The sequence below is a fragment of the Centropristis striata genome, chromosome 18 (assembly GCF_030273125.1).
Source record: "Centropristis striata isolate RG_2023a ecotype Rhode Island chromosome 18, C.striata_1.0, whole genome shotgun sequence".
NCBI classification, from domain to species: Eukaryota; Metazoa; Chordata; class Actinopteri; order Perciformes; family Serranidae; genus Centropristis; species Centropristis striata.
The window spans coordinates 26,180,070-26,205,554 of record NC_081534.1 but is presented as its reverse complement, the minus strand read 5'-3'; the positions used below and the strand labels follow the sequence as shown (position 1 = coordinate 26,205,554).

Here is a 25,485-nt window from a genome sequence, read left to right as displayed (position 1 = left end):
TGTAAAGGCCCAACTGAGTGTTTAATAAATATAATATCTTGCAGGCAGGGCTGAAAGATAGTTTTTTAAAGGAGTAGTTCCTAGCGTTTTTGTTCTGAGGTATCCCACAGCCCTGTCAGATGAACTCAAAAGTTAAACCAAACCAAAAGTTCGGTGCTCTCTATGTTCCAAATGTTATTCTTTTTTTTTTTAAATGATAGTGTTCATTTTTTCATACAACTGAATCATTAATATTTAGGTTGCTTTGATCAGCAATCATACTAATACTAATCTTTACTGCTTTGAGTTAAGATGGATGTTTCAACTTTTAATGATTACTGTTGGCTCGTAACAGTTTTTCCATTAATTTAACCATTTCAACCATGTATTCATTAATTTAACCCTTAAACTGGCAGGAGTGAAAATGTTATTTTAAATTTAAATCATCTCATTTGCACCTAAGTAAAACATTTCCCCAATTTTAAAAATGTTTTTTTTTATTGTATGTGAAGGATATGGTCTAATAAATTAAAACAGTACACATTTTAATGCTATATTTGATGGAGAAGTGATACATTCTTATTTTAAATAATTTAAATCACTATAGTTTTTAATTGCATTTTGTCATTTCATTCAAAGAATAAGCCTGCCACAACCTTCTATACTATCAAGTAATTGACAATAATAATACACTGAATAAAAACATATACGCTCGTTCTTATTTTTCACAAGTTCAATAAACATCTAAGACTTCCTAAGCACACAAAATGCTTTTATCCCTCAAGTTTTGAGTACAAATGTGTTAAGATAATCCATCCACCTAACAGGTGTTTCATATCAGGGAGATTACTGAACAGGTGCTGTGCTGCCATCTGAAGTTTGGACTACATTTTGACATCTTGTGGGATGCTGAATAACAACACTAACATCCTTAGATCATATTTTCTTCATCAGCAATTTAAGAAAGTAGTAATAATTGCTATTATGTATTTAAAGTGTTTAATTGAAAATAACTGACACTTTTTTAAATGACTTCCTTTTTACTTACCACCTAGTTAGCATGGTCCTGGTGCATACAATAGCTAAAACTATTTCTACTGTTTATCCATAATTGTATGCTAATAATTTAACCGTTTATTCATTACTTTAAGCCAACAACTTTGTCCATTTTTCCACTTTACTTTAAGCCGATTACAACAATACCCTTGAAACACAAATGTGTGACTAGCCACCCAAAAATTTTTTGTAATAGCTTTTTAAAAATGATTTTCACATTTACATTTTGTAAACTCTATTTCATTTAATTCTGCTAGGAATATCATTTTGGCAGGAAAAATACTGAATTCCTTGTTTTTGGTCTAATAGTAGGATTTAAGAGAAAAATATTGATTTTGATTGAAAACTTAGTATAATTTGTGTGTATTTCTGCAGTGTCAACCCCCTTAGTCTTTAAAATTTATGAATGACCTCGTTCTCAGTGTAACTTTGTCAACAGATTGCACCAGTGATTTTTGATTTATAATAAACTTTAATCTCACATGAAAGACAGCACTTTAAGGGAATACATGTGCTCAAATATATTATATACTCCACATAAGTTTGCTTAGTAAATAAAAATAGGCACCAAAATTGAGACAATAATTGATTCGGATGGATATAATTTGCTATGGCTTTATATGATCCAGAGAAATACTTTCAAATAATTTGGTGCTGATTCCTACTCAGTCAAAAAAAGAAAAGAAAAGTGCACTACAACAGGCACTCCAATGAGTAACACTTCTTCCCTTCAGGCAAATTAAGTAAAATGTACAACACAAACATGCCACATTAGCGCCACCTAGTGGCACAAAATACAACAATATTTTTGTGTTGCACTAGTGGGGACAGAAAACAAAAATGTTTGGCATCAAAGCAACTTATTTTTTAGTAATAAAATTCACTGTAATAAAGGGGAAAAACAGTCTCTTGTACTGTATGTATCTCAGAAGTCATTAGGGGAACGTAGGTAGCTGTATATCAGTATTAAACAAGGAATATCAACTCTTCATTGGACACAATGATATTTTCTTAAAACAACATATATGTATGAATTCACAAGCATCTGAGTATGTGTCAGTGGCTTTAAAGGCAGCATGTCAGCAGCGGATTTACCAGTCAGAGGGGTTTAGTGTGTTGATGATCAGAAACGTTCATGACAGCAGAGGGTTGGGATGTTTCCACCCTGAAGTGAGGACAGATTACAGACACCGGGCTGCAAGAAACTTAGAGTGCAAATTGAATAAGTCCTGGCTCAGGCTCGCCCATGTTTCTCAGATCTCTTGTGTTTGCTGCCCCTGGCTGTGTGGCTACAGGTACATGCCGTTGATGAGGTAATCTGACTCCTCCGTGGTGAGAGGACGGGCTTTCTTCATCTTGTGTCGAACAAGTCTGAGACGACAGCCGATCATGAGCAGCAGCAGGGCGGTGATGATGAGGCCGAGAGCCAGAGGGAGGATCGCACCTTCAGGAGGAAACAAATAGGAAATTAGGAAGAACATAAAACTACAACAAGAGAACTAAGGCGATGTTCAGACTGCAGGCGAATCTGATTCAAATCAGATTCCTACTCAAAACCGATTTTTAGGGCTGACTGTCCACACTGTTTTTAACAAGTGTCCAAATCGGATATGGCTCTGTTCAGACTGGGCCACATTATTGACTGATCTGACAGGTTGCCATAGTAACGGCGTCAGAGCGTCTGACGTCGTCACACGTCATATAATTGCGACAGCAACAAGAACAACAACAACAAACATGATGGAGGCAGGTCTCCTCAGTATATTGGCCTTATCACTGTCCAGTAGAGGTGAAGAACATCTCAGACGCACCAGGGGAGAAACCGGGCGGATGGACGCCCCCGTCGGGCCGCATGAGTCGGGCGCGGCTGCCGGTGGACACCTCGTCTCCGCGCTGCCGGCGCTACGCGAGTGTTTGGAGCGGTTCAGACTGAGACGCATCTGTCCAAATGCGATCTGAAACTACCTCCCGAAGGTGGTTTCGATCCGGTTTGCAAAAATCGGATTTCATGTGATTTGTGACTGTTCAGACTTCAAAAGAGCCATCCAGTTCCAATCTGGATGGGCTAAAAATCTGATTTTGGCTGGCAGTCTGAACGCGGCCTAAAACTCTCATGTCTGGTCATACCTGACTCCGGTCCTGGATGACCTCCTAGTACTGGAAACGGTTTGGAGACGGGGAGGTCGTTTTCTGATTGGCTCTGGGAGACCTTAGGGGCAGCTTTAAGAAAAGTGCACATACAAGTTAGATCTAGAAACAGTTATGTTAATAAAGTTTCATTGAAATACACTCTGGCTTTACCTATCTCAGTCTGTTTGGTGATTGGAGGAGCTACAGTTGCTGGCTTGAACGCTGGACCTAAAAGATTCATCAGGAATAAAAATAAAATTAAAGTAGTTTTATGTTGTTGCAATTATTAGATTAAATTTGATATAAAAAAGATAGGGGCATGAAACAGATTCTCACTTTTTTGTATACATTCACTGACACAGTCAGATTCCTGGAGGAAGTTGTTGTGGTTGCCCTGGCATCCGCCATACAGGAAGTGTTTGCATGCTCCTGCATTTTGGTCGTAGTACCAGCGTGGAAAAGCGGCTTTACAGGGTCCGACAACTGGCGCCGCAGCACATGGATCTACAGAGACAGAGACAGAGACAGAGACAGTCAGACACACTCAAATCTAATTTACTCTTGACAATTTGATTTTACACATATTTAGACTTGAGGGCAAAGGTAAAATACTGCATTTTTGTCAATAGCAGTATATCAAAAAACTAAACTAAAACTAAAACTAAAATCAAACCTGCAGCGCTAACAAGAAAACTAGAATTAACATTACTCTAAAACGGGTTACATCCTAAAAAAAGGAGAGAGCTACGTGTTTCGCCTGTTGCTTCATCAAATCTGCCCCGTGCTTGATTACCATCAGGTGTGTCTTTAAACAATCCGGTGCAGATTTGACTAGCAAAGAATCCAACAGGTTCAAATTCCCCAAAAATGATAGGCAAAAGCAACTTTGATTCTAATGTAGAAAATTAGATATAAATATTACATTACTACACAATATTACACACAATACAAATAATGTCAGAATACAACGGAGGATAAGAAGATTCTGATTCCACCACATAGTAAAAATGTCAGAGAATAGAATGTACATGAAAGTCCTCATAATAAGATACATACTACACACAATACATTATGATGATTATTGAGATGGTTAAGATTTTTGGAAAAGAGGAATGAGAACCTGTCGGATTCTGGCAGACTGCAAGGTTACATTTTGGTAAAATAATCACCAATAATGGTGAGTAGGGTACAGCTAAGAGGAAAAGTGTGGGCGTTCACATATATAATCTACTGAATTGAACACTGCAATATTTAATGATGTTCACTTGTCTTAAAATAATAATAATAATAATAATAATAATAAATTGAGTGTTCTACACTGCCATCATCGAATCCATCATAACACAATCAATTATCACATGGTTCCCTGCTGCAACAGCCAAGGACAAGGCCAAGCTGCAGCGGGTGATCCACTCGGCTGAGGGGGTGATCGGCACCTCTCTACCCTCCCTAGAGTCCCTACACAACACCGGGACTGTGAAAAGGGCAAGAAAAACCATGGCAGACCCCTCACATCCGGGTTTTGCCATGTTCCAAATGCTCCCTTCCAGAAGAAGGCTACAGCTCCCAAGAACTGCAAAAACCCTGAGCTTTTTCCCCGCGTCCGCCAGGCTGCTCAACATAATATCCCACCAGGACTGAATGCACTGTTTGCACTTTGTTATTTATCAGTATCAGTATTATCACTTACAGCAGTGATTCCCAACAGGGGGGGCCCGACCACGGGGGGTCGCGAAGCCCTCTTGATTTTAAGGGATTTAATAAATCTAATGTGTTAAATATAGATGAGTCAGCATTTAATTCATTAGTGGGATAAAAACAATAAAATAAGGGCTACATTAAACGTTTATTCATTTATTCAAATAGAAAAATCACTATAGAAAAGTTTAAAAATAAAGGCTATATAGCGAGAATAAGGACATGTGTAACATTCCTCCTGCAGTATACACAGGTGACCTCACCTAGCGGTAACCTCACCTAGCGGTAACCTCTCCTAGCGGTAACCTCGCCTAACAACAGAAACACAGAGCTAATGGAAAAAATGGCGAAGCGTCAGGGAGACGAAAATGCTGAATATCTCAAAAAGAAAAAGAGAGGGTACCATGAAAGTCAGATTGAGTTTGGCTTCATAGAATCAATGGACAATGGGGGGGTCGCCAAAGTTTACAATGGTAAAAATGTGGGTCCCTCAAGAAAAAGGTTGGGAACCACTGACTTACAGCACTTATCAATCGTCTTGTCATATCATGTCTTGCCTTGCCTTGTATGTCCTTTCTGTCAACCACATCCATGCATGACTGGCTGTAAAAAAAATCCAATTGTGTTTACACTATATGGCAATACATTGAACTTGAACCTTGAGTGGAAGAGGTAATGTTGCTTTACATTTGTGAATCATTCATTTTGTAGGCAGATACAGATGGCATGTGATTTCAAACACAGCGAATGTATTCCCATCAACAACAATAAGAACCAACCGAGAGCAAAGGTCAAAGTATTATTGATGCCATTCCACCTGACTTCTCCTCTCTCTCTCATAAACAAAGACTAGTTAGCCAAGCATTTAGACATGGGAGTGAGCATTGGTGACATGAAGAAAAGACTCCTGAGAATGTAATACCTGCAGTAAAATACCAAGGGAGGGAGAGGCCCTTTTTTGGTCAGTCTCAGCCTGATTCAGGGATCAGATGGCGGCAGGGACAGAGGGGCTTTGTTCCAGCACTCAGAGGGGACGCAGGCAAAGAACTGCTTTCCCAGGGAATGCTGAGTGGCCCTGTGGCTTTGCCAGAATTTTGAGCTCAGTACTATGAGTCAATGGCTGCCTACAGGGGCTCCATCTGCTTCAGTCCAGTCACATATGAAAAAACACTCTCTGCTTTTTTACAAAGGGATGCTGCATTAATGACACAGTGATGAAGGATAATATTGTGGAGCAAACATTTCACAGGATATAACTGAAGTAAAAGAAATGATTGTGGATTCCCAGCCAACTGTCTGGAACTATTTCGTATCACTGCACTTAGGGCATGGTAAGATACTATATATCATCAAAATAACATAAAAATGTCTATCATATATATTTTTCTTAAGACTGTCAATCGATTAAAATAATTAACTAATTATTCGCACAGTTTGTTGTGAATAAATGTCTTTAATAGCTCTTTTTTTTCATCTGAAGACCAAAACTTGATCTTTTTCTGAAAAGGGGGGACCTATTTTCATTCAAATTTCTTGAGGTCAAAGGTCAAGGAACCACTTTAAAAATGTCCATGTTAGTTTTTCCTAACCAAAATTTAGCTTAGCTTTGTAGCATTCTTCCCAGCAAGATAGCCTAGTATATATTCTAGCATCATATGATACTAATATGTTGTGTGTAAAGTGTAAATATTTCAAAGATTAAAAAAAACAACACTTAGTTTTGAAACCATTTCTTTTTCATATTGTCTCCATTTTAATGTTGAAAAACTAGCAGTTTAACTGCACTGCGGCAATGTTTACATCATATGGACAATTCTTTACATGTTCTGATCCTTGCACTATGACTGAAGCTGGAGCGGACCACAAAGGCTCTGTTTTGCTAAGATGGAGTGTGGAGTTTATAAAAATAGGCTCTTTGAAAGTTTTTGGTCATATCAAACAGCCCTAACCACTCTACGAGTGTTTTGGTGCAGGTATCTAATCCCCTAAAAGTGAGAATAAACAAACAGAAATATTACAATACCTTGACTGGCTGAATCCTCCTGCTGACTGGGACTTTGTGGAGGAACAGTCTTGCTCCTGTCCTGAGGTGGTACAATGCTCTGTACGGTATTCCTTTGCCCACTCCGGAGCATGACGTCGTCCTCTGCCTCGTCTGTCTGCGCTACAGGCCGATGAGGGCTTGACAGATCAGAGGCGTGGGTCACTGACTTCCTGTTGCTGTCAACTAAAGAAATAACAGAAAAAAACAAATTAATGGTGGGAAGCGCTACATGTGTTTGCTTACGTTTCATCCTTGCAGTCATTTAATAAAAGAGATTATAAAGAAAAAAAAAACATGCATTTCTTACATTTTGGGCAGAAGTCTTCATCAGAGCGGTCTGAACAATGTTGCTTCCCATCACAAGCGTAGGTGATGTCAATACAGCAACCGTCATCACACCGGAACTGGTACTTCGAACAGTGACCTGTGCACACTGTGGACACAGAAAGTTACAGCTATTCATCTTGTAACAGCCATGCACTGTAACCACAAAAAGCCAGCTTTAAATTACTTGAAATATTGGGAAATTACTGCATATATTCTCTAAAGTTGTAGAATCAAAAGTGCTGCCATTTAAAGTGGTTGATATAAACACATTTCAGAGACTTTTGGCTGTTAAAAGACTCATTAATGCAGGGGTGTCAAACTCAAATACACAATGGGCCAAAATTTAAACTTGAATAAAATTGCGGGCCAACATTGAAAAAATAAACCTTTTAATATATACCAAACATGTTTTGCTTTAACATTAAATATGTAACCAGCAACGCTTATAAACATACAATATATAACTAAATAGTGCAGACATGCAAAATCAAATTTCAAATAAAAAACACATCAATGTCATTAATTTATTAAATAAAAAATAAAAAAAAATCGTATGCCTCTTTTCTATTTGCATCCTTCTGATTTAAATATCAAAATAAAGTTTTTCAACAGGTTAATACATTTAAAAATAAAATAACAATAATAAATCTAGTATTAGCGCTACATGCGCCGTATAATACCGGCGGGTCAGCTTTTATAGTACAATAATAATATAATAATTTGATATTGGCTCGCGGGCCAAATAAAATTACACTGCGGGCCAAATTTGGCCCGCGGGCCAGAGTTTGACACCCCTGCATTAATGTGAAAGAAGAGCCATCAATATTTCACACAAGCACCTCTTAAAAGTTAACAGTAACCTTAAAGGAGCTCACAACAAAAAACACAACAAGGATAAATGTTTTGGAGAACTTTACCTTCTGCTTGGTGTTTTGGTGCCAGCACAGTGACAGAGACGTTGTCAGAGCTCTTCTGGCCCGCTGTGTCTGTGACGGTCATCTGGAAGGAGTAGACTCCCTCCTGCAGACCGCTGATCTTCAGCAGCCCTGGGTGAGTCGCCTTCAAGAATCAACAATGTTCAAAAATAACCAGAGTTGAATAAATCATAGATGCACAAATTGGAATCTTCAGACCTTTGAAGTTTGTCTCTCGTAAAAATACCAGCTATCATAGGAGCTCAGTCTTATACTGAGTTACTGAGGTATTTGAGTCCCGGAATAACCTGGTTGACACGCCTCGCCTCGGCTGATGCTCTCATACCGCATTGAATAGATGTTCATGCTGTTCCACAACACTGTGCGTTTATTGCCGTGCCATGTAAACAAGAAAAAACATACAAACAAAATACCGGCATGATGATCTACAGCATTACAGCGCTACAGCGGCGGTCAAAAAAACGTTTGCCCTTCCGGGTCAAACCCTGCACAAAGAGTGAACAATCACCTCATATACACCTGAGCTACCCAGGTAACAGCATAGCGACCCCACATATACATTGAGTGAATTACACCACACATCAAACTCAACCAAACACATTCAGCTCCTACACAAGCAGAAGTTAGTTGTGGGTTCTAAATCTGATTTCAGCAATGTTCGTTTTTTTAAACTTTACAAGCTTGGGAAAAATATAATTTTTAAATTCAATAACAACTTCTGCGATGGTGATTCAAGATATGTCCGCTGCCAAGACTAAGGGGAAAGGATTTCTGTTTGTGACTCTTAATTCTATAATTTAATATTGGCATAATTCGTCATCACCATTTTTTATTGCTGTCGGCAGATAAAAGCTTTTTGATGCAATATTGGAATTGGCCAGAAATGAACATTTTTGCCAATAAGACTCATGAAGACTGATGATGGAGCAACAAATATAACTGTGGTGTGGAGCAATTACTTTCACATGATCCGTCTGGACATATTTTACATTATTTACTTACAAATCTTGGCGAGAGCATCGTCCAAGACTGCTGAATTAGGATGAATTTTACAGTTTTGTTTGAGATGTTAGATAAAAATAAATATGGCTTTTTTGTTTATTAGATGTAACCTAAGTTGAACCTAACTATTGTATTTTATGTCTGCATCTGCCTGAGGGTCTTCACAATAAGAGTGGGAATAATAATGTGCTAATTGCACTACAGGAAAGACTTGATGTTCTCTGCAATTAGGTGGAAAAAGATATGTGAATAAACTGGCATTGGCAATCGACCACAATGTGTTTGCAAAAATCCAATATCATGCCTCCCTTCTCCTAATCAATAAAAAAACTAAAAGATTTTAAGGGTGCCCTTGTGGCCTAGGGACCTAATTAAGGCAAAATGGGCAAAAACATAAAAACTTAACCATTTGAAATATGAATATATTATAGTTATATATATGTTATAGTTATATCACAATATAACTTTTCTGGAAATCCATTTTAAGTGTGTTAATGGGCAAAATAACCAGCAAAGAATGTTTTTTGTGGGTAATTAAGCAAAATAAATAGCAGGAAAATCAAAATACTTCATTACATTGAGGCAATAACATAAACGGCCATAAAACAGTCCTGATTATTGATTTACATAATTTCCCACACTGACCTAATAAACCTTGTGGTACTGAAGGGTTGGATAAAATCCCTAAAGGCAGAAAAACTGATATCATCTTAAGGTATATATTGTCACATCACTCAATCTAATTCAAAACACTCAGTAGCAACTAGGGTTATAATAGTTTTGGATTTTTCATTAGTTTTAGTTTTAATTTCGTTGTGAATTTTTGTTTTCAAATTCAGTTAGTTTTTAGAGTGAGTTTGCTAGTTTTAGTTTAGTTTTTATTTTTTGAAAATGCTTAACTTTAGTTTAGTTTTTATTAGTTTTAGTTTTTTTGTAATGGGTATGTGCCTTCATTTCCTTTGGTTTATCCATCTTAGCCCCAATAAGGTTATTAACTCTTACAGTTCGGGGTGTTTTGTATTTTGGTTGAAGTGTATAGACATCCCAGTCTCAGTAAACATATTTACCATGTGTTCCTGCATGTTGAAATAGAAACACTGAATTACGTATGAAAAAAGTTGACAAAGACGAAAACAAAGGACATTTTCACTATAATTTTAGTTAGTTTTGTAACCACACAATACAGTTTCAGTTAGTTATCGTTTTTTTTTAAAAAAAACTCTTGTTTTTATTTTATTTTAGTTAACAAAAATGTTTTTTCAATTTTACTTTTCGTTATTTTGTTAGTTTTCGTTAACTGTAATAACCTTGGTAGCAACGTGTGTTTCCAAAACACAATGTCTGTAGCTACTCAGGATAAACCACAGATCTGGTTGTGAAATAACTAACTGCTCTGGTAAGGCAGGAAATGTTGAAAATTGACCTCGGATGAACTGAGTGTAAAGTGTATTTATGTAAATAGAAGGACACATTGTACTCAGACGCTCCTCATGTTGCCTCTAAGGCTGTGAACATTGGAAAGGCTCGAACAATGCTGCTGTCCTTGAGGCAAGTTTGAACGCAATAAACTCTTATCTCTGTTGGTACAGCGTGGAATTATGAAGCTCTGGCCACAAGCCGCCCTGTTGACTTTACAAATGCAAACAAGCAATTTGACTCTGGTGTCTGTGAGGGCGATTAGTGACTATTCATACTGCAAATGAAAATGGAAGAATCATCTGATACCTGGGAGAAGACAGAACAATAGAGCTATTTCGGTATATTTTCTTAATTCACTCTGACAAGGAGCACTCAAATCAAACTGCATTTGATCGTTTTGCTACAAGATGTCTTCAGTAGTAGTTTTCTCTGACCTTCATATTGATGGCTGTGTCCCCCTTAACAAGAGTCCATTCATAGTGGTCGATCCTGTGGTCGTCCACGCTGTCCCGTCCATCCAGGACGGCCCAGTCTGTGGGCAGCTGGATCACCACATCCTGTCCAGCGTCACTGCGAGGAGGCTCATCCACATCTGCAAAACATACAGGAAAACCATGATAATAAAGTAGATGTGTACTACATATCTACTCTATTTCAATTTTACTCTTTATTGTCACATTCATGTTTTATTTTAATGGAGGTTAAGACATGAAATGTGTTCTTAACACTGTATTACTGTAAGATGATTAGAAATACAGATATGTCTTTGAATATAACATTTTTGTTATTTAGGGCTGCGACTAATGATTACTTTCAATGTCTATTAATTGTTTGGTCTATTAATTGTCAGTAAATAGTGAAAAGTGCCTGTGACCAGTTGCTAAAAGCTAAGGACACGCTGATGTCTTGATTTTTCTGACTAACAGTCCAAAACCCAAAGATAATCTCAACGATAAATGTGATTATCTCACAGAGAATCACAGATATTCGGTTAAAAATCTATATGAAACTCAGAAAAAGCACCATGTCCTCACTTTGGAGACGCTGAAACAAGACAATAATTAGTATTTTTCTTAAAAATTGCTTAAATTATTATTCAACTAAACCACTAACCACTTCTGCAACTGCACTACCATGTCGACTTTCCTTAATTTGAAGCCAATCCCTTGTAAATAAAGTGAGAAATAAAAACACCTGCTGCTGGTCACAAGCTAGAACCTAAGAAGCAAATCATTAACCCGCCCTGCCTGCCTTATCATGATTAGTAGCAGTTTAGTTGCCAACCTTAACATACAGAGATGAAGGGGAGAAAGCTGATGGTAAACTTGGTATACTGCTAGAGGGCTAAAAATAACCATTATGACTTTGACAGATCTTGATAAGGTTTTCTTACACATAATACAGTTTTTTGTACCAATCTCTGCCCAAACCTTAAGGAAAAGGAAACAGAAATTACTTCTGGGGTTTGTTAGATTATACCTCACACTCCTGTTTCTGTTCTGTAGAGTAATAGTTTATACGCTTTTCAATTATGGCCTTACACAATAACTAAATGCGCATCAGTGACTGATACGAAGACACAGTAGACCAGAAAAGTACATAACAAATCATCACTTAATGTTGCTGACTTATTTTTCAAATCCCAAATCATCCCAAAGAGTTATTTTTCTATATAATCTGCATGTTAATTAAGAGAAAATTTTGAAACCTTTATATTTAACTCCTTTCCAAGTTGTATTTAATTTTGATGAACAGTGTTTTACTTAAACAAGGGGCCCTGCAGGATTTTATTTGTGTCATCACACTGCATGCACAAAACAATGTTGATCACAATCAGTTATGCAGTGATATTTTAATTATACAGGTTGTGTATAACTTGTCAAGGTTCATACACTTTTTGAGTGGTCAAATTCAAGCACTTTTCAAGGACTTCCAAGGTCCATTTTCAAGCTTTTCCAGGACCTCACAACGGTTGTAAGTTGCATGTTTTAGATGAGGACTTACATGCTAAAAGGGGTAATTTCACTCAACCATACCGACAGCGATGGTTTTACACTTTTAACAACCAAAAGTACAGTTTGCTAATCTCAATATTCAATTCATTTTTTTCATTGAACATTGATTATCTATAGTCAGATTGCAAGAGAAATACAGTACTAATTTCAAGCATTTTCAAGCACTATATCCAAAATCCAAGCACTTTTCAAACCTTGAAAATAAAACATTAAAATGTAAGCATTTTCAAGGATTTCAAACATCAGTATAAACCCTGACTTGTAAGCCTGTGATCTGTGCCAGCATCTCCCACCTTGTGTGCCCTCCTCATCGGGATGTCCTTCCCCGGGCCTCCTGGCTGAGCCGCCGGGAGAAACAGGGAGGTGTCCCTCCGTTGTGTTGGCGGTCCGGCTGTACGTGGTGAAGCCCTGCTGCGGGGCGAAGGAGCACACGTTTTTATTCCTGTAGGTGCAGTTGAACAGGTAGCAGCTGAGACTGTCCCCGGGCTGCCTCAGGTCCTGCTGGACCACCGCCACGGTGCAGTGAGGCTGGGAGCAGCAGGCGTGCAGGCAGTCCTTCCAGGTGTACACCGTGGCCGGGGCGGACAGGAAGCTGGCCCCCTGCTCGATGGAGGCCTTGGCTCGGATGATGCGCTCCCCGACGGCGTTGAAGTCGCCCACGCAGGAGTCAATCACATCGCCTGCCCTGTACCCTGTCTGGTCCTGCTGGAGCTGCTTGCGGAATTCCTCCAGCAGGTCCTCCACGCCTGATATTCTTGATTTTAAATCCGATATCGGCAAAGACCGAGTGTCGATAAGTGTCACCGCGGTCAACAGCAGCAGCAGCCGGGGATGCTGAAGGAGAGCCATGTTGTTCACGCAGATAAACGGCGTCTTCCTCTTCTGCCTCCGGCTGGTCTCCCACGCATCCACACAGCAGAGAAAGCCCTCCTACATCAAATATATCTCCGTTATATTCATGAAAACACGATATTTTACACAATATTGGTTGTTCAATCCTGAGCGGAGGAGCTAACGGTCAGTCTGCTGACGATGCTAGATAAATGCTGTTGTCATGGTGAGGGGGGAGTCGACCGCGAGACCAGAGAGTCGGGCTGCTCAGTAGAATCCACTGACGTCACTCACAGTGATGACAAATATGGCGTGTGGAGAGCAGACACACCTGTAGCTCTGTTTACCTCCCTCTGTCCACTTTCTGCTGCTGTTTGCTTTTTTAAATAGACCGAGATAGACACGCAAAACTTGGCACACATTTATGACTGAAATTAGGTAATATTTCGAGTCCATACAAATGATTAAGATTGCTCTTTTCCCCCTTTATTTTTCTATATATACATATATATTTATATAACATTATTTTACCCCATACTACGATATAATGCACTTCGAAACAATAGTTATGCCTGTTATGTTGTTACATTTTATAATTTCTGCCAGTTTTAAACAATTATTATTATTAATAATAGTAATTCTTCTTCTTCTTCTTCTTCTTCTTCTTATTATTATTATTATTATTAATAATAATAATAATAATAATAATAATAATAATAATAATAATAATAATAATAATATCATTCAATATCAATAATGTTTATTCATTTTACATTTTATTACTATAGCTTTTAAATATTTTGGCTTTAGTTCGTATGTATATTAGCACTGACCTTATTGTTTAGTTGTTTTTATTTTTTTATTTTCCTGTATTTTGTTTTTTACCATAGTTTAGGTGAGTATGATATTTTACTTTGAAATGTTTTGAAATAAAATAAAGTTTCAGGACAAAAATTGAGGTACTTCTTATCTCAAATAGTTTCCTATATTTTTCGGCTTTACATCTTTATTAATCAGTTTATTATCATACCACAACACCTTTTAAGGTACCATTGTTAGCCTTATACTGCTTTTGTGCAGTGACATTTTGCAAAGGTAATATATATGAAAAACATTATGATGATTTGCGACTTGAAAATGGAAATCTAACTTAAAATGTATATGGAGAATATAAGCATTTTATATTTGTCAATATTTTGTATAGCAATGTATATATTGCTATTATATACATTTACATACATATTGCTTTGCACTTTCTTTAAAAGAAAAAAGACTGTGTCGACCCTGAAAGAAGACACATTATGCTATTCATGTAATGTAATAAAGCAACCGTTATTTAAATGTAAATGTCAGACCAAAAACATGAAATAAACACCACTTTACTATATTCAATCAAACTAGTAACAAAATATTTCTTACACATTTCTTTCACAGTTTCAAGATGAAAAGTTTTATTTTAACAATAAGACACAAAAATCTTGAATAATTTCAGATATGAAACAAAACGGACACATTTCTCATGATCATGTTCCCCATTTTCTGACATCATGTTTTTAAAATAATAACAATTAAAAAAAAAAAAGTCAAGGCTCTTCCGTATGAAATTTGTTTGCAGATTTTTTTCATTTAAGCACATCTGATTGAATGATTATATCTACACAAGCAAGATAACCACAATTTTGTCAGTGTACAACAATAAAAACTAAGCAAATGATTTGATGTAATATTAATTACTAAATGAATATTATCTCCTATGATTTGTGACACAAAAAAATACAATACTATACAATTCATTTTTCACATGTGTTCATTATAGACTCAATCCAATCCACATGGAGATTTAACTATGTTTAACAATGTGTTTTTTAAGTACATAAATGTTGCTCACATATAATTTATAACACAATATTTACATGTTTCTGAAAAATAAAAATGTAGATTCGTAATATAAAAGGAAATGTGAGAAAAAAAAATTAAATAAGTCTCAGTATGGATAAAAAATCAAATAAAAACAGGGCATGCACTGACATCCTTCAGATTACCATAAAAATTAAATTAAAAACACATTTAAATAAAGTAGTGATAAGATGCCTATGATAAAAACATTAGTACAGATGATGTTGAATGTAGTATTTTGTATCTCAGGCTTGATTTAGAAAACGATCAGTCTCCAGTTTTGTAAACGTTACATCTTGTAAAGACAGGAGAAAATGTTTTGACAGTTTTCAAGATCCAAACGACGGATTTTCTCACCATTTGTCATTTTTTAACGCACCTGTAACAAAAAGCTGTGTCCATCAGGCATAGCAAAACTAGTGGCACTTCTCAGTAATTGTTGCTTTCAAAGTGACCTTTTTTTCCAAAATTATCAAAATACTCAGACGAGACCAGTCAAAGAGTTTTCTTGTGCTGGTGGAAAGCTGCTTGGTGCACGCGGCAAACACAGGTTCTTCTCCTAAAAGTCTTGATCCTATAAATACTGAGGTAAAGAGGAGAATACTGAGTCGTTGGGACAAAAAGGTCCTGGCTTTTCTGAGTGGTTGTTGCCACTTAAGGCCTCAGGTTGGCTTCTGCCTGTAGTCTGTGATGGCCTTCCATAGTTTACACAGGATCCCACCTCTGACAGGACACAGAGAAAAGACTGTTAGGTTGCATGCAAGTATAGGAACTGAGACAATTAAATCCAGTTTAACATCTGACCAGAGGTGGAAAAGGCATTAAAGTGTAGCGTAATGTATGTACAATTCCTGGAATTTTGCAATACTTCTGAAGACCTGCAGCTTATTTTTTAAGGCCTTTTTTTTAGGAGTTCACTGAATGCTTTTAAAGACTTTTAAAGATCTGCAGATACATTGGAGAACATGACACTGTCAAAGGCTGTGTTTCTGACCTGAAAAGTACAGGTGCATCTCAATCAATTAGAATATCATAGAAAAGTTTATTCATGTCAGTAATTCAATTCAAAAAGTGGAAATAACACATTATATAGATCCATTACACACAGAGTGAAACATTCCATGTCTTCATTTATTTAATTTCTTCTGATTATAATAATTATGGCTTACATTTAATGAAGGCCTAAAATTCAGTGTCTCCAAAAAAAGTTTAATATTACAAGACCAATTTTAAAAAGTATGTTTAATATGGAAATGTTCATCTATATTCACTCAATACTTGGTTGGGGCTATTTGACTTGAACTACTGGAAATTGACTTTTCCATGATATTCTAATTTATTGAGGTGCACCTGTAAATGTAGTGGAGTAAAAAGTACAATATTTGCTTAAAAATGTAGTGAAGTAGAAGTATACAGTTACATAAAATGGAAATACTCAAGTAAAGTACACATACCTCAAAATTGTACTTAATTGCAGTTCTAAGTATACTTAGTTAGATTACGCCACTGCTATTAAGGTAGTTTAGGTGTGAGTGGGCATGTTGACTGCCTGTAGCTACACGGTCGCCCATAAAGTTAGAATAATTTTGTTTTCAGGCACAATCCTGTTTAATGTGGTTTCATTTTCATTGTGATATGTTTGGAAGAGACTGATTCATGAACATTGTCACAATCATTTCATGGTAAGTATGGAAAATATTTTATTCCAACTTTATGGGCGAACGTGTTTATTACAACTTGATTTTAACAGTTGCATCACTCTGTAAAGCATAATTAATTGTCTCTACAGGAAATTACTCATGTAAAAGAAATGATATATTTTATAATAGAATAATGGAATAAAAGCAAGTTTCACAAGTATTACTGCTCTTAAATAGTGTACAATATTTTTTATATTTTACATCTTCATTAATCAGTTTATTTTGTTACTGTTTGACAAGATCTTGTCTTACCACAACACCTTTTAAGGTATAATTTTTCAAAAGCTGTGGTGTGTCTTCATTGATATAACCACTGGGGGCGCCAAAGGCAAAGCTGTTTAATGAATATTTACATTCTTATTTTTATTTCAGATGTTTCACTCTTACTGTATGTGTACATGATGAAAACTGTAGTAGCGATGGCCAGCTAATAAAATAAAGATTACTGTGATCGGTTTCAAGGACAAGGAAATATATTTTAGTTCTTAATGCAACCTTAAAGGATTTCTGAGTAGTGAAGCTGCTACTATGAGCCACCTCAGTGCTGAGAGTGCAAACCTAAAGCAAGAAGCAGGAAAATACAAACTATTATGCAATAAAGAGAGTTGTCTCAGCTTCACTTCTGTGTGTCTGGTATTTAGAGAGCTGCAGAGGTTTTTAAATACGAGTGTCAGCACGTATTCTAGTGATTGAATACAGAAGTGAAACTGTAAATAAAGACAAGAAACTAGTTCCTAGTACCTCAGTCTTAAACTCTTCAGATCCTCTCTTGTTACATCGTGGAGGATGTTGTTCAGCGTGTACTCCTCGTTAAGTATCTGGGGGAACAAAATCCATAAAATCCATGAGATTCAAGAAAACATACTCTGTCCTTTTCATTGTAGCAAAACTGAAATCACAAGAACAAACACCAGCTTAAACTCTATGGAGTCTTGGGCTATTTTGTCCAGTTTCGAATCCTTTTCATGTCCTTTTGTGTCTTTGCAAGTCTTTTTGCGTCTTTTTGTGTCTTTTTTTGGTCATTTTGTGTCTTTCTGTGTCTTTTATTGGTCATTTTGTCTTCTCATTTTGTGTCTTTTTTGGACATTTTGTGTCTTTTTTTTAGTCATTTTGTGCCTATTTGTGTCTTTTTTTAGTAATTTTGTCTTTTTTTTTTGTCATTTTGTGTCTTTTTTTAGTCTTTTTGTGTCTTTTTTTTAGTAATTTTGTCTTTTTTTGGTCATTTTGTTTCTTTTTGTGTCTTTTTCTAGTCATTTCGTGTCTTTTTTTGGTCATTTTGTGTCTTTTGTAGTCCTTTAGTCCAACATAAAATGTGATTTTGAATCTTTTTTTTACTATCAAAACACTATTATGCTCAATAAAAATTTTTAAATGTTGCAAATGTGAACAAAGGTTGCAAATATAACATATAAGAGGGTTACATCCAGTTCTATCATTTTATACTAAATATATTTGACCTTGTCTCCAGTTTTACTTGGTATATCATCATCAAACTGAAACTGGCCTCATGGAGTTTACAGCCAGAACTTTAGAGGTAAATTTACAGTAGGGCTCCACGCTGCTTTGTTTTCTAGTCTGGATGATAAAGAAGTCATGCTTTGGAGCTTTTGGAGACTCCAGAGGGTTTATATCTCAAAGATTCAAGTGTGTCCTGTATAGCATGATGCTGTCACTGTGTGATGTTAACCAACAGACCAGGTCCTGTTAATTAAAGTGAAACCAGAGACTCACTCTGTCTATGGCGTCCTGGTCAGCACCGTACAGCCTCAGCCAGCTGGTCATCTCTGAGTCTTCGTGTCTCTCTGCAGGTGGACTCCTCTGTCCATCGGGACTGTCTGGTGATGTGGGGACGTCTGCAGGAGAATAAAGCGAACACACTCTTTTAGACAAGCTGGACTATGACGCATATTTGGGCATAAAAAAAATGACAGAGAAGGAAAGAAAATTCAGGATTTCTGAGATTAAAGTCGTAAATTAATGAGATGAAAAACTCTAATATTCTCTGAGATTTCAGTTTTAAACGTAGGGAAATAAAACTCACAAGTTTAGAAGAAAAAAAACTAGAATATTTTATTAAAAAGTCATAAATTGGAGTCAATATTTTTTTCAAAATCTCTGAAATTAAAGGCAGAGTTTTACAAGAAAAAACTTGAATATATTCTCTGAGATTAAAAGGTCATGAATTGGTGTGAAAAAAATCTGAAAATTCAGAGATTTAAGTCACAAATTTGCAAGAAAAAAGTTTTTGTTTTTGTAATGGTAGGATGAACTTCATCAGACTGCATTTGACCTAACTTTAACTTATAGTTATTATTCATAGCAATTCAATTTCCAGTGTAATTTATAGTTAAAATATAGTTGTTCAGCTGTAAAATCTCTCTCCCAAACATATCTTCATCATAACTTTTAAACAAGCAAATAAACAAAACTTACAGCACATTTTTTTAGCAAGTTAATTGTATATCGGATGGTAAACTGCCATCAGATGTTAAAAATCTTAATCTTCAATTACATTGAAAGAGATAATAACTTCAAGATGCAGCATGTGGCTCATGTGTCAAAGATAATTATACTCGCACAATTTGCACCTCCAGTTGGCGATGAGAAAGCTTTGATCATGTCACAACTTGTATAAATTGATGCAGATCAGCTGTGGATGGACAGTGAAGTGACCTCAATGACCCACAGCTGGTTGTATAATGTCAAAGGCAGACTGGTAGCTGCAGCAGAAGTGGTGCTAATGTTGTAAACAGCCAGTGATAAAAAGGTAAATTAGATGAAGTCCAGACCTGCGGGCTCAGATCGCAGCCTCAGTAGTCTGATCTCCTGCTCTCTCTCCTCCAGGACTTGTTGCAGGATGGCCTGGTACTCTCTCTCCTTCTCCAGCAGCTGCTCCATCAGCCTGCAGTCAAACACAACAGCAGGATTTAATAGGTATTTAGTCAGCAAAACGACTAAAGAATGCATGAAAGCAACAAAAAACTGATGAGGTTTTTGCTGCTGTGCTGTATGAGCTACCTGTTGGTCTCCAGCTTCATGCGGCCCAGCTCCATGCTCACAGACCGCTGTGCATTGTGAGACTCGTGTGAGACGGTGGAGCTGAGTGTGCTGACTCCGGACGTGGCCACGGTGTCGTCGTGAGCGACGGGAGGCGCCCGGCTCTGGTGGGTGGAGTTTCTGTCCGGCTCCGTGTCGTCGTCCACGTCCTCTTGGTCAGCCGGGTCGCTCTCTGAGGCCAGGCTGAAGTGAGGTCTCAGCTCTGTGACACGAGACATTAATGAGGTGAATGAATGAATGAATGAATCATGAATGAATATCAACAGGATTGATGTGATGCAGCTTGAATTTGTAATGGAAATGAAAAGTATCAGCTATTCTGATGCTACATTGAGATAAGATTCCAGATAGACAAGTATGTATATATATATAGATATATATATATATCTATATATATATATATATGTTTTAATCTTAGTATTCAGCCCATTTATATAACATGTAAAATATGTAAATAAAAGAATACATAATAAAAATGTACAGTAGCTTTATGACAAAAAAAGATCCCTTATAATAAGAAGCTTTCTTGACATTCACAAATTCATCATTTTTTAGATAAATTAAAAAAGAAAAAGTATTTTCAAAAAAGTTTCTCATTATAATGGCTTACAGAATTTTTTTTTCTAATCACAGTGGTGGAAAAATGCTCCCAAATATTAGAACTGAGAAGCTTTAAGCTGATTAACGCGTCAACTAAACACTCACTAGTTCTTGCTTCCTAAATGTGACAACTTGCTGCTTTTCTAGGTTTATCATCATCGTAAAATCAATTTTATGTGTTTTTAGACTGCAGCTTGTAAAAAAAAAAAAAAACACTTTCCGATTAGGAAAAATAATTTGACAGATAATTTAAAATGTGAAATAAAATTAAGTTGTATAAAAAGGCTAAAATAATTTGATAAATAATAATTATTAAATAATTAACTATTTATTTATTGAAAGGCAATATCACATAATGTACACAAATTATTTTAATGTTTTTCAATCAACCATTTTTAGACATAAATAAAAAATGACCAATTTGTTATTATTAAAATAACTAAATGTAAAATAGAATATAATTTGCAAAACCAATACAAGAAAATACCCCAAAAAATTCCAAAAAATGTCCAAAAGCTATATTTATTATAGCTATATACGTTTATTTTAAAGAGGTGCTGCTGTATTTTGTTCCAGCAGACAGTGCACTAAAATTTAAAACAGTTTTTGCAAGTTAAAACCAACACTAGCTTGTGGAACATGAAGCAACAGCTTGTTTGGTTTAATATTCTGCTGCAAAATGCCTCTTTGTATAATCTCTTTCCTGCAGAAACACACAAACTGTCAGTCTCAGCTGCACATCAGTCAAGCTTTAAAGCTGCTACTACAGGATAGTATTAGTGCTACCACTCATCTATTGTGCTCATGTTGATGATTTCAGTGCTTTAGTTGTCAACACTAAACATCCCCAGCCTCCCAAATATCTGTCATTCACCAGAGAGCTGTGATGACTGAAGCTTCCAGGGAGAACTCCCACACCAGCTCCTATATTTATCAGCCTGTCAGTGCTTCCCTGAGGGACCCGTGATAACTTATTCAGAGGGTTTCTGCAGGAGATGCTGATGATGTTACCTGGCACCAGGATGGTGATGGCGGTCTGCACGGCTTTACGGATGATGTTGTCCAGAGCAAACATCCAGTGAGGCTTGATGTTGTGGTTTCTCAGCACTTTGTTCACCTGAAGATGCAAAATTTAAGAGTTAGATTTCTGAATTTTCATGCTAAATTCACGTCATATTATTGGTATATTTGTATATTTATATTTGTTATCTTTTTGACTTTTATTTATTTATTGATTCGTTTATTTAACAGGCACAGTGCATTGCTCCCAGCCGTACCAGAATTAGCTACTAGCTAAATTTCATCTGTAGTCCCTGGGCAGGAACAAATAACATAAATCTAACACAAACAAACAAGCCTTTCAAACAGCAACAACACAGTTTCACACTCTTAAAACACAATACAACACAGGACAACAGCAAGAGTAAAGTCACAGTATTAAGACACAAAACAATGTTAAAATACAACATTTGCAAAATAGTGAGCTAATGTTTGAGTTTATAGTTGGTGGGTGTATGATTGAGTGGATTTAAGCCATGATTTTATTTTAGATTTAAAACCAATGAATGTGCTGATGTCTCTGATCTCATTTGGTAATGAGTTCCAATAATTAGTTGCTCTTTTAGAAAAAGCTGATCCGTCAAATTCAGTGCATCTGCGCTGTACTTTGTGTAATTGTGCAATTTGTGCATTTTTGTTGTGGAAATTCCATTTAATATAGTTGATGCTCTTTTATTACCTGCATTTTTATTCATATTTAGCTCTTTCTTAACCTCAGAGCTGATTTTTTAAGCATATTATATTTGCTGATATTTCAGTCTTATTTTTTGCATTTTTTTATTCATGCACTACAAACAAAAACATGAATCCTCCCAGCTGCATGACTCTCCTTCCATCTACTGTAAATTATTCACACTGATGACCAACAGGAGGCATCAGAGCTTCATCTCCTTGCAGGATTACGCAACACCACTTACAAATATGAAAACAACCACTTGCTCTTGTGTCATTTCATCTGCATAACGACATATTCTGAGGGGGAGAGCAGATCAGCCCCCTTTTTTTACAGAATGTGCAATTACTCCTGACAGATTCCCCTTTTATTGCCTCGCTGAAAGGTTACAAGTATTTTCACAGTTATCTGTCTGATCTCTGTGCATCGAGAGAGAGAGAGAGATAGAGAGAGAGAGAGAGAGAGCAGAAACATGGCAGCCTGCTGCTTCCTGCAGCTCATGTGAAATGACAACAATTATACTGGAGTGTTCAGAGCACATGGTTTATGGAGAGACTGGGAGCCCACAAATGGGGTGATGGATAATAGACAGGAAATCACATGTTGCAGGTGCAGGGGGAAAGCGAGCAGCATGTGAGCAGGATTTCAGCGACTAGAAAAGCCTGAAAGTAGCAGATTTTTACTGCTGCAGCTCAAGAAAATCAGTCAAAATCAATTTAAAATTATTTAAGAGTGATGATTTACTGTATTTATTTAGTAGACAGGGTGTAGGGTAAAATTGTGCTGCAGTGTTTCGATTTCACAGAGATCTTTGTCAGCAGGCAATATACTCTATAGGCACATTCTTGACTCAAGTGATTGTGTTAAGACTGAGTAAATCTAATTTTATCAAGTTAGACCAATCAGAGCAGAGCTCAACAGCACTGTCACATGAGGGACAGAGCGTTTTTTTTTGCAAACGAATACAAACCATCAAAATCAATAAAATAAGTATAATAAATCAGAAGTTCAGGCAAATATATATAAAAAATATAAGGTTATAAAAACACTAAAAACTGCTTGCAACAACCATCTTGTGGCTGTAAATATTCTGTGTTAAAACTGAATAAATAAATGTGGAGAATAAGATAAAAGTATGAGTAGAAGGATAGAAAACAGTGATATATACTGTATATTACTAGAATTTTTTTTTGAGGAATCGGAATGAATCCATCTCAGCAGTTGCCAGATTTTCTATAAATATCTACATATTGAATACAATTTAACAAAAATTAAGTCCAATATTAAATTAATGATTTAATTTAAAAAGTAAGTTTAAAATTGCCTTATGAAGATCATTATTAGATCGAAATGTTGCAGGACAATTAAAACTTTTTCCAAGTTTGTTCCTTTATTTACATCTGAGCCATCATCTCCCTGATAATGATCATTTCATTTTATCCTGGATTATAAAAAGCCCTTTTTTAAAGTCTGTTTCAATGTGAGCACTGAAAAATTATCATCATTGATCTTCCTCCTGAAGTTTTGTAATGATGCATGAGATTTTACCGCAATGAAGAATTAGTGGAGCCTACAGAAAGCTTCAGCTGTGTGTCATGACAGCTGTTCTGGCTCCACTGGAGAACCTCCCTGCTGCGACACAGTTGGCGATATTACACTTTTTCTTCGCCGTATTTTTCATCGACTAATGAGCACTAGAGCGGGGCTTTAGATGTTCAAAGTTTAAGGGTGTTTCCACATCCATTTATGGTGAGCTGTGGGAGTGGAAATAAGGCTCATGCCCAAGCACCCAGCTCCAAAATAATTGAGATTTACAAACGGGAATCAGTACTGCTTTATAAATCCGCCAAAAATAATGTGTAGGCATAAATCTGTCTTTGTGTTTTATTCATCTGAGTATTTTATGTTTGGGTTAAATTGAAAAGGATGAGGCGTGAGACTAAATATAGCAGAGATTTACTGTAATAAATGACTTCTATGCAGTAATTTATCTGGTTTCTGTGACGTCAGCTGGTGTTTTTGCGTTTCATACTTACAGCATCCTGGAAGCCGAACAGCACGACCTGCAGCTGACTGATGGCGGTGCTGTCAAAGTCCAGCTCCAGCTTGAGTTGAGACAGCGTGTTGGCGATGATCTTCCTGTCCGCCATGCGAACAAAGTCGGCCAGACTGACCACGAGGGTGGAGATGTGCTGAGGCTTCAGCTTCATCCCATCAGTGCCCTGCAGGAGAGAGAGATAGATAGGAGGGATGTTTTTGTATTTAACCCTTTATCAGGCAAAGAACGATATTTGGTAACTTCAGGTAATATTTAGAGAAAAAAGTTGCAAATTTATTAGAAAAAAAGTTGCAAATTTACCAGAAAAAAAGTTGCAGATTTAAGAGATTTAAAGTGTCAAATCTGTGCGAAAAAAGTTGCAGATTTACGAGAAAAAAGTGGGGAAAGGCTACTTTTTTTATCCCAGATTCACCACTTTAACCCTTAATAGGGCACTCACTGAAATACTTGCAAATTCCAAATTTCAACCTTAGAGAATATTGGAGGATATTACATACTGCCAGAATGTGTAAAAAAAACATACAAAAATAATATTTTGAGAAAAAAGTTTACTAGATTAAAGTGGCAAATCTACGAGAAAAAAATGCGTAGATTTATGAGATTTAAAGTGGTGAATCTGGGAGAAAAAAGTTGCTTTTTTCCCACTTTAAATCTCTTAAATCTGCAACTTTTTTTCTTGTAGATTTGCCACTTTAATCTAGTAAATTTGCAACTTTTTTCTCGAAATATTACCTGAAGTTACCAAATATAGTTTTTCGCCTGATAAAGGGTTAAAGTATCTATTTCTTTATTTATCTGTCTGCTGACTGATGGTGTTTTCCATTACCAACCTGTGTGAGCGCCTCCATCAGGTTGGCCACCACTTTGTCTCTGTCCTCGGTCAGGATGTGGTGCAGCGTGGCTCGTCTCTCGCTGTCTTTCCGAAGCATAAAGAAACCTGAATCCTTCTCATCAGGAGACGGGGGCGCGCTGTGGTCCTCGAAGTTCTCCACTGGAATGCTGAGT

General features: G+C 36.6%; 2 protein-coding genes across 2 annotated transcripts in view; both read right to left on the bottom strand.

The window, feature by feature from the left end:
• Positions 1–1,487: 1,487 nt before the first annotated feature.
• Positions 1,488–13,681, bottom strand: lrp11 (low density lipoprotein receptor-related protein 11). Its single transcript, XM_059356141.1, has 9 exons — positions 12,899–13,681; positions 11,025–11,182; positions 8,152–8,293; positions 7,215–7,340; positions 6,887–7,090; positions 3,502–3,669; positions 3,337–3,393; positions 3,163–3,255; positions 1,488–2,479 (listed from the first exon to the last, which is right to left on the bottom strand). The coding sequence occupies exons 1-9, from the start codon at positions 13,452–13,454 to the stop codon at positions 2,325–2,327; spliced, it is 1,659 nt and encodes a 552-aa protein (XP_059212124.1). The 5' UTR covers positions 13,455–13,681; the 3' UTR covers positions 1,488–2,324.
• Positions 13,682–14,858: 1,177 nt separating this feature from the next.
• The window catches only part of map3k5 (mitogen-activated protein kinase kinase kinase 5), a 99,247-nt gene continuing 88,620 nt past the window's right edge, over positions 14,859–25,485 (bottom strand). The window contains exons 23-30 of the mRNA XM_059355954.1: positions 25,311–25,479; positions 24,458–24,643; positions 21,701–21,806; positions 20,051–20,291; positions 19,822–19,934; positions 18,764–18,885; positions 17,774–17,850; positions 14,859–16,055 (exon numbers count right to left, since the gene is read on the bottom strand). Of these exons, the coding sequence (XP_059211937.1) occupies positions 15,995–16,055; positions 17,774–17,850; positions 18,764–18,885; positions 19,822–19,934; positions 20,051–20,291; positions 21,701–21,806; positions 24,458–24,643; positions 25,311–25,479 (1,075 nt within the window). The 3' untranslated portion in view covers positions 14,859–15,994. The remainder of the gene's footprint in view (positions 16,056–17,773; positions 17,851–18,763; positions 18,886–19,821; positions 19,935–20,050; positions 20,292–21,700; positions 21,807–24,457; positions 24,644–25,310; positions 25,480–25,485) is intronic.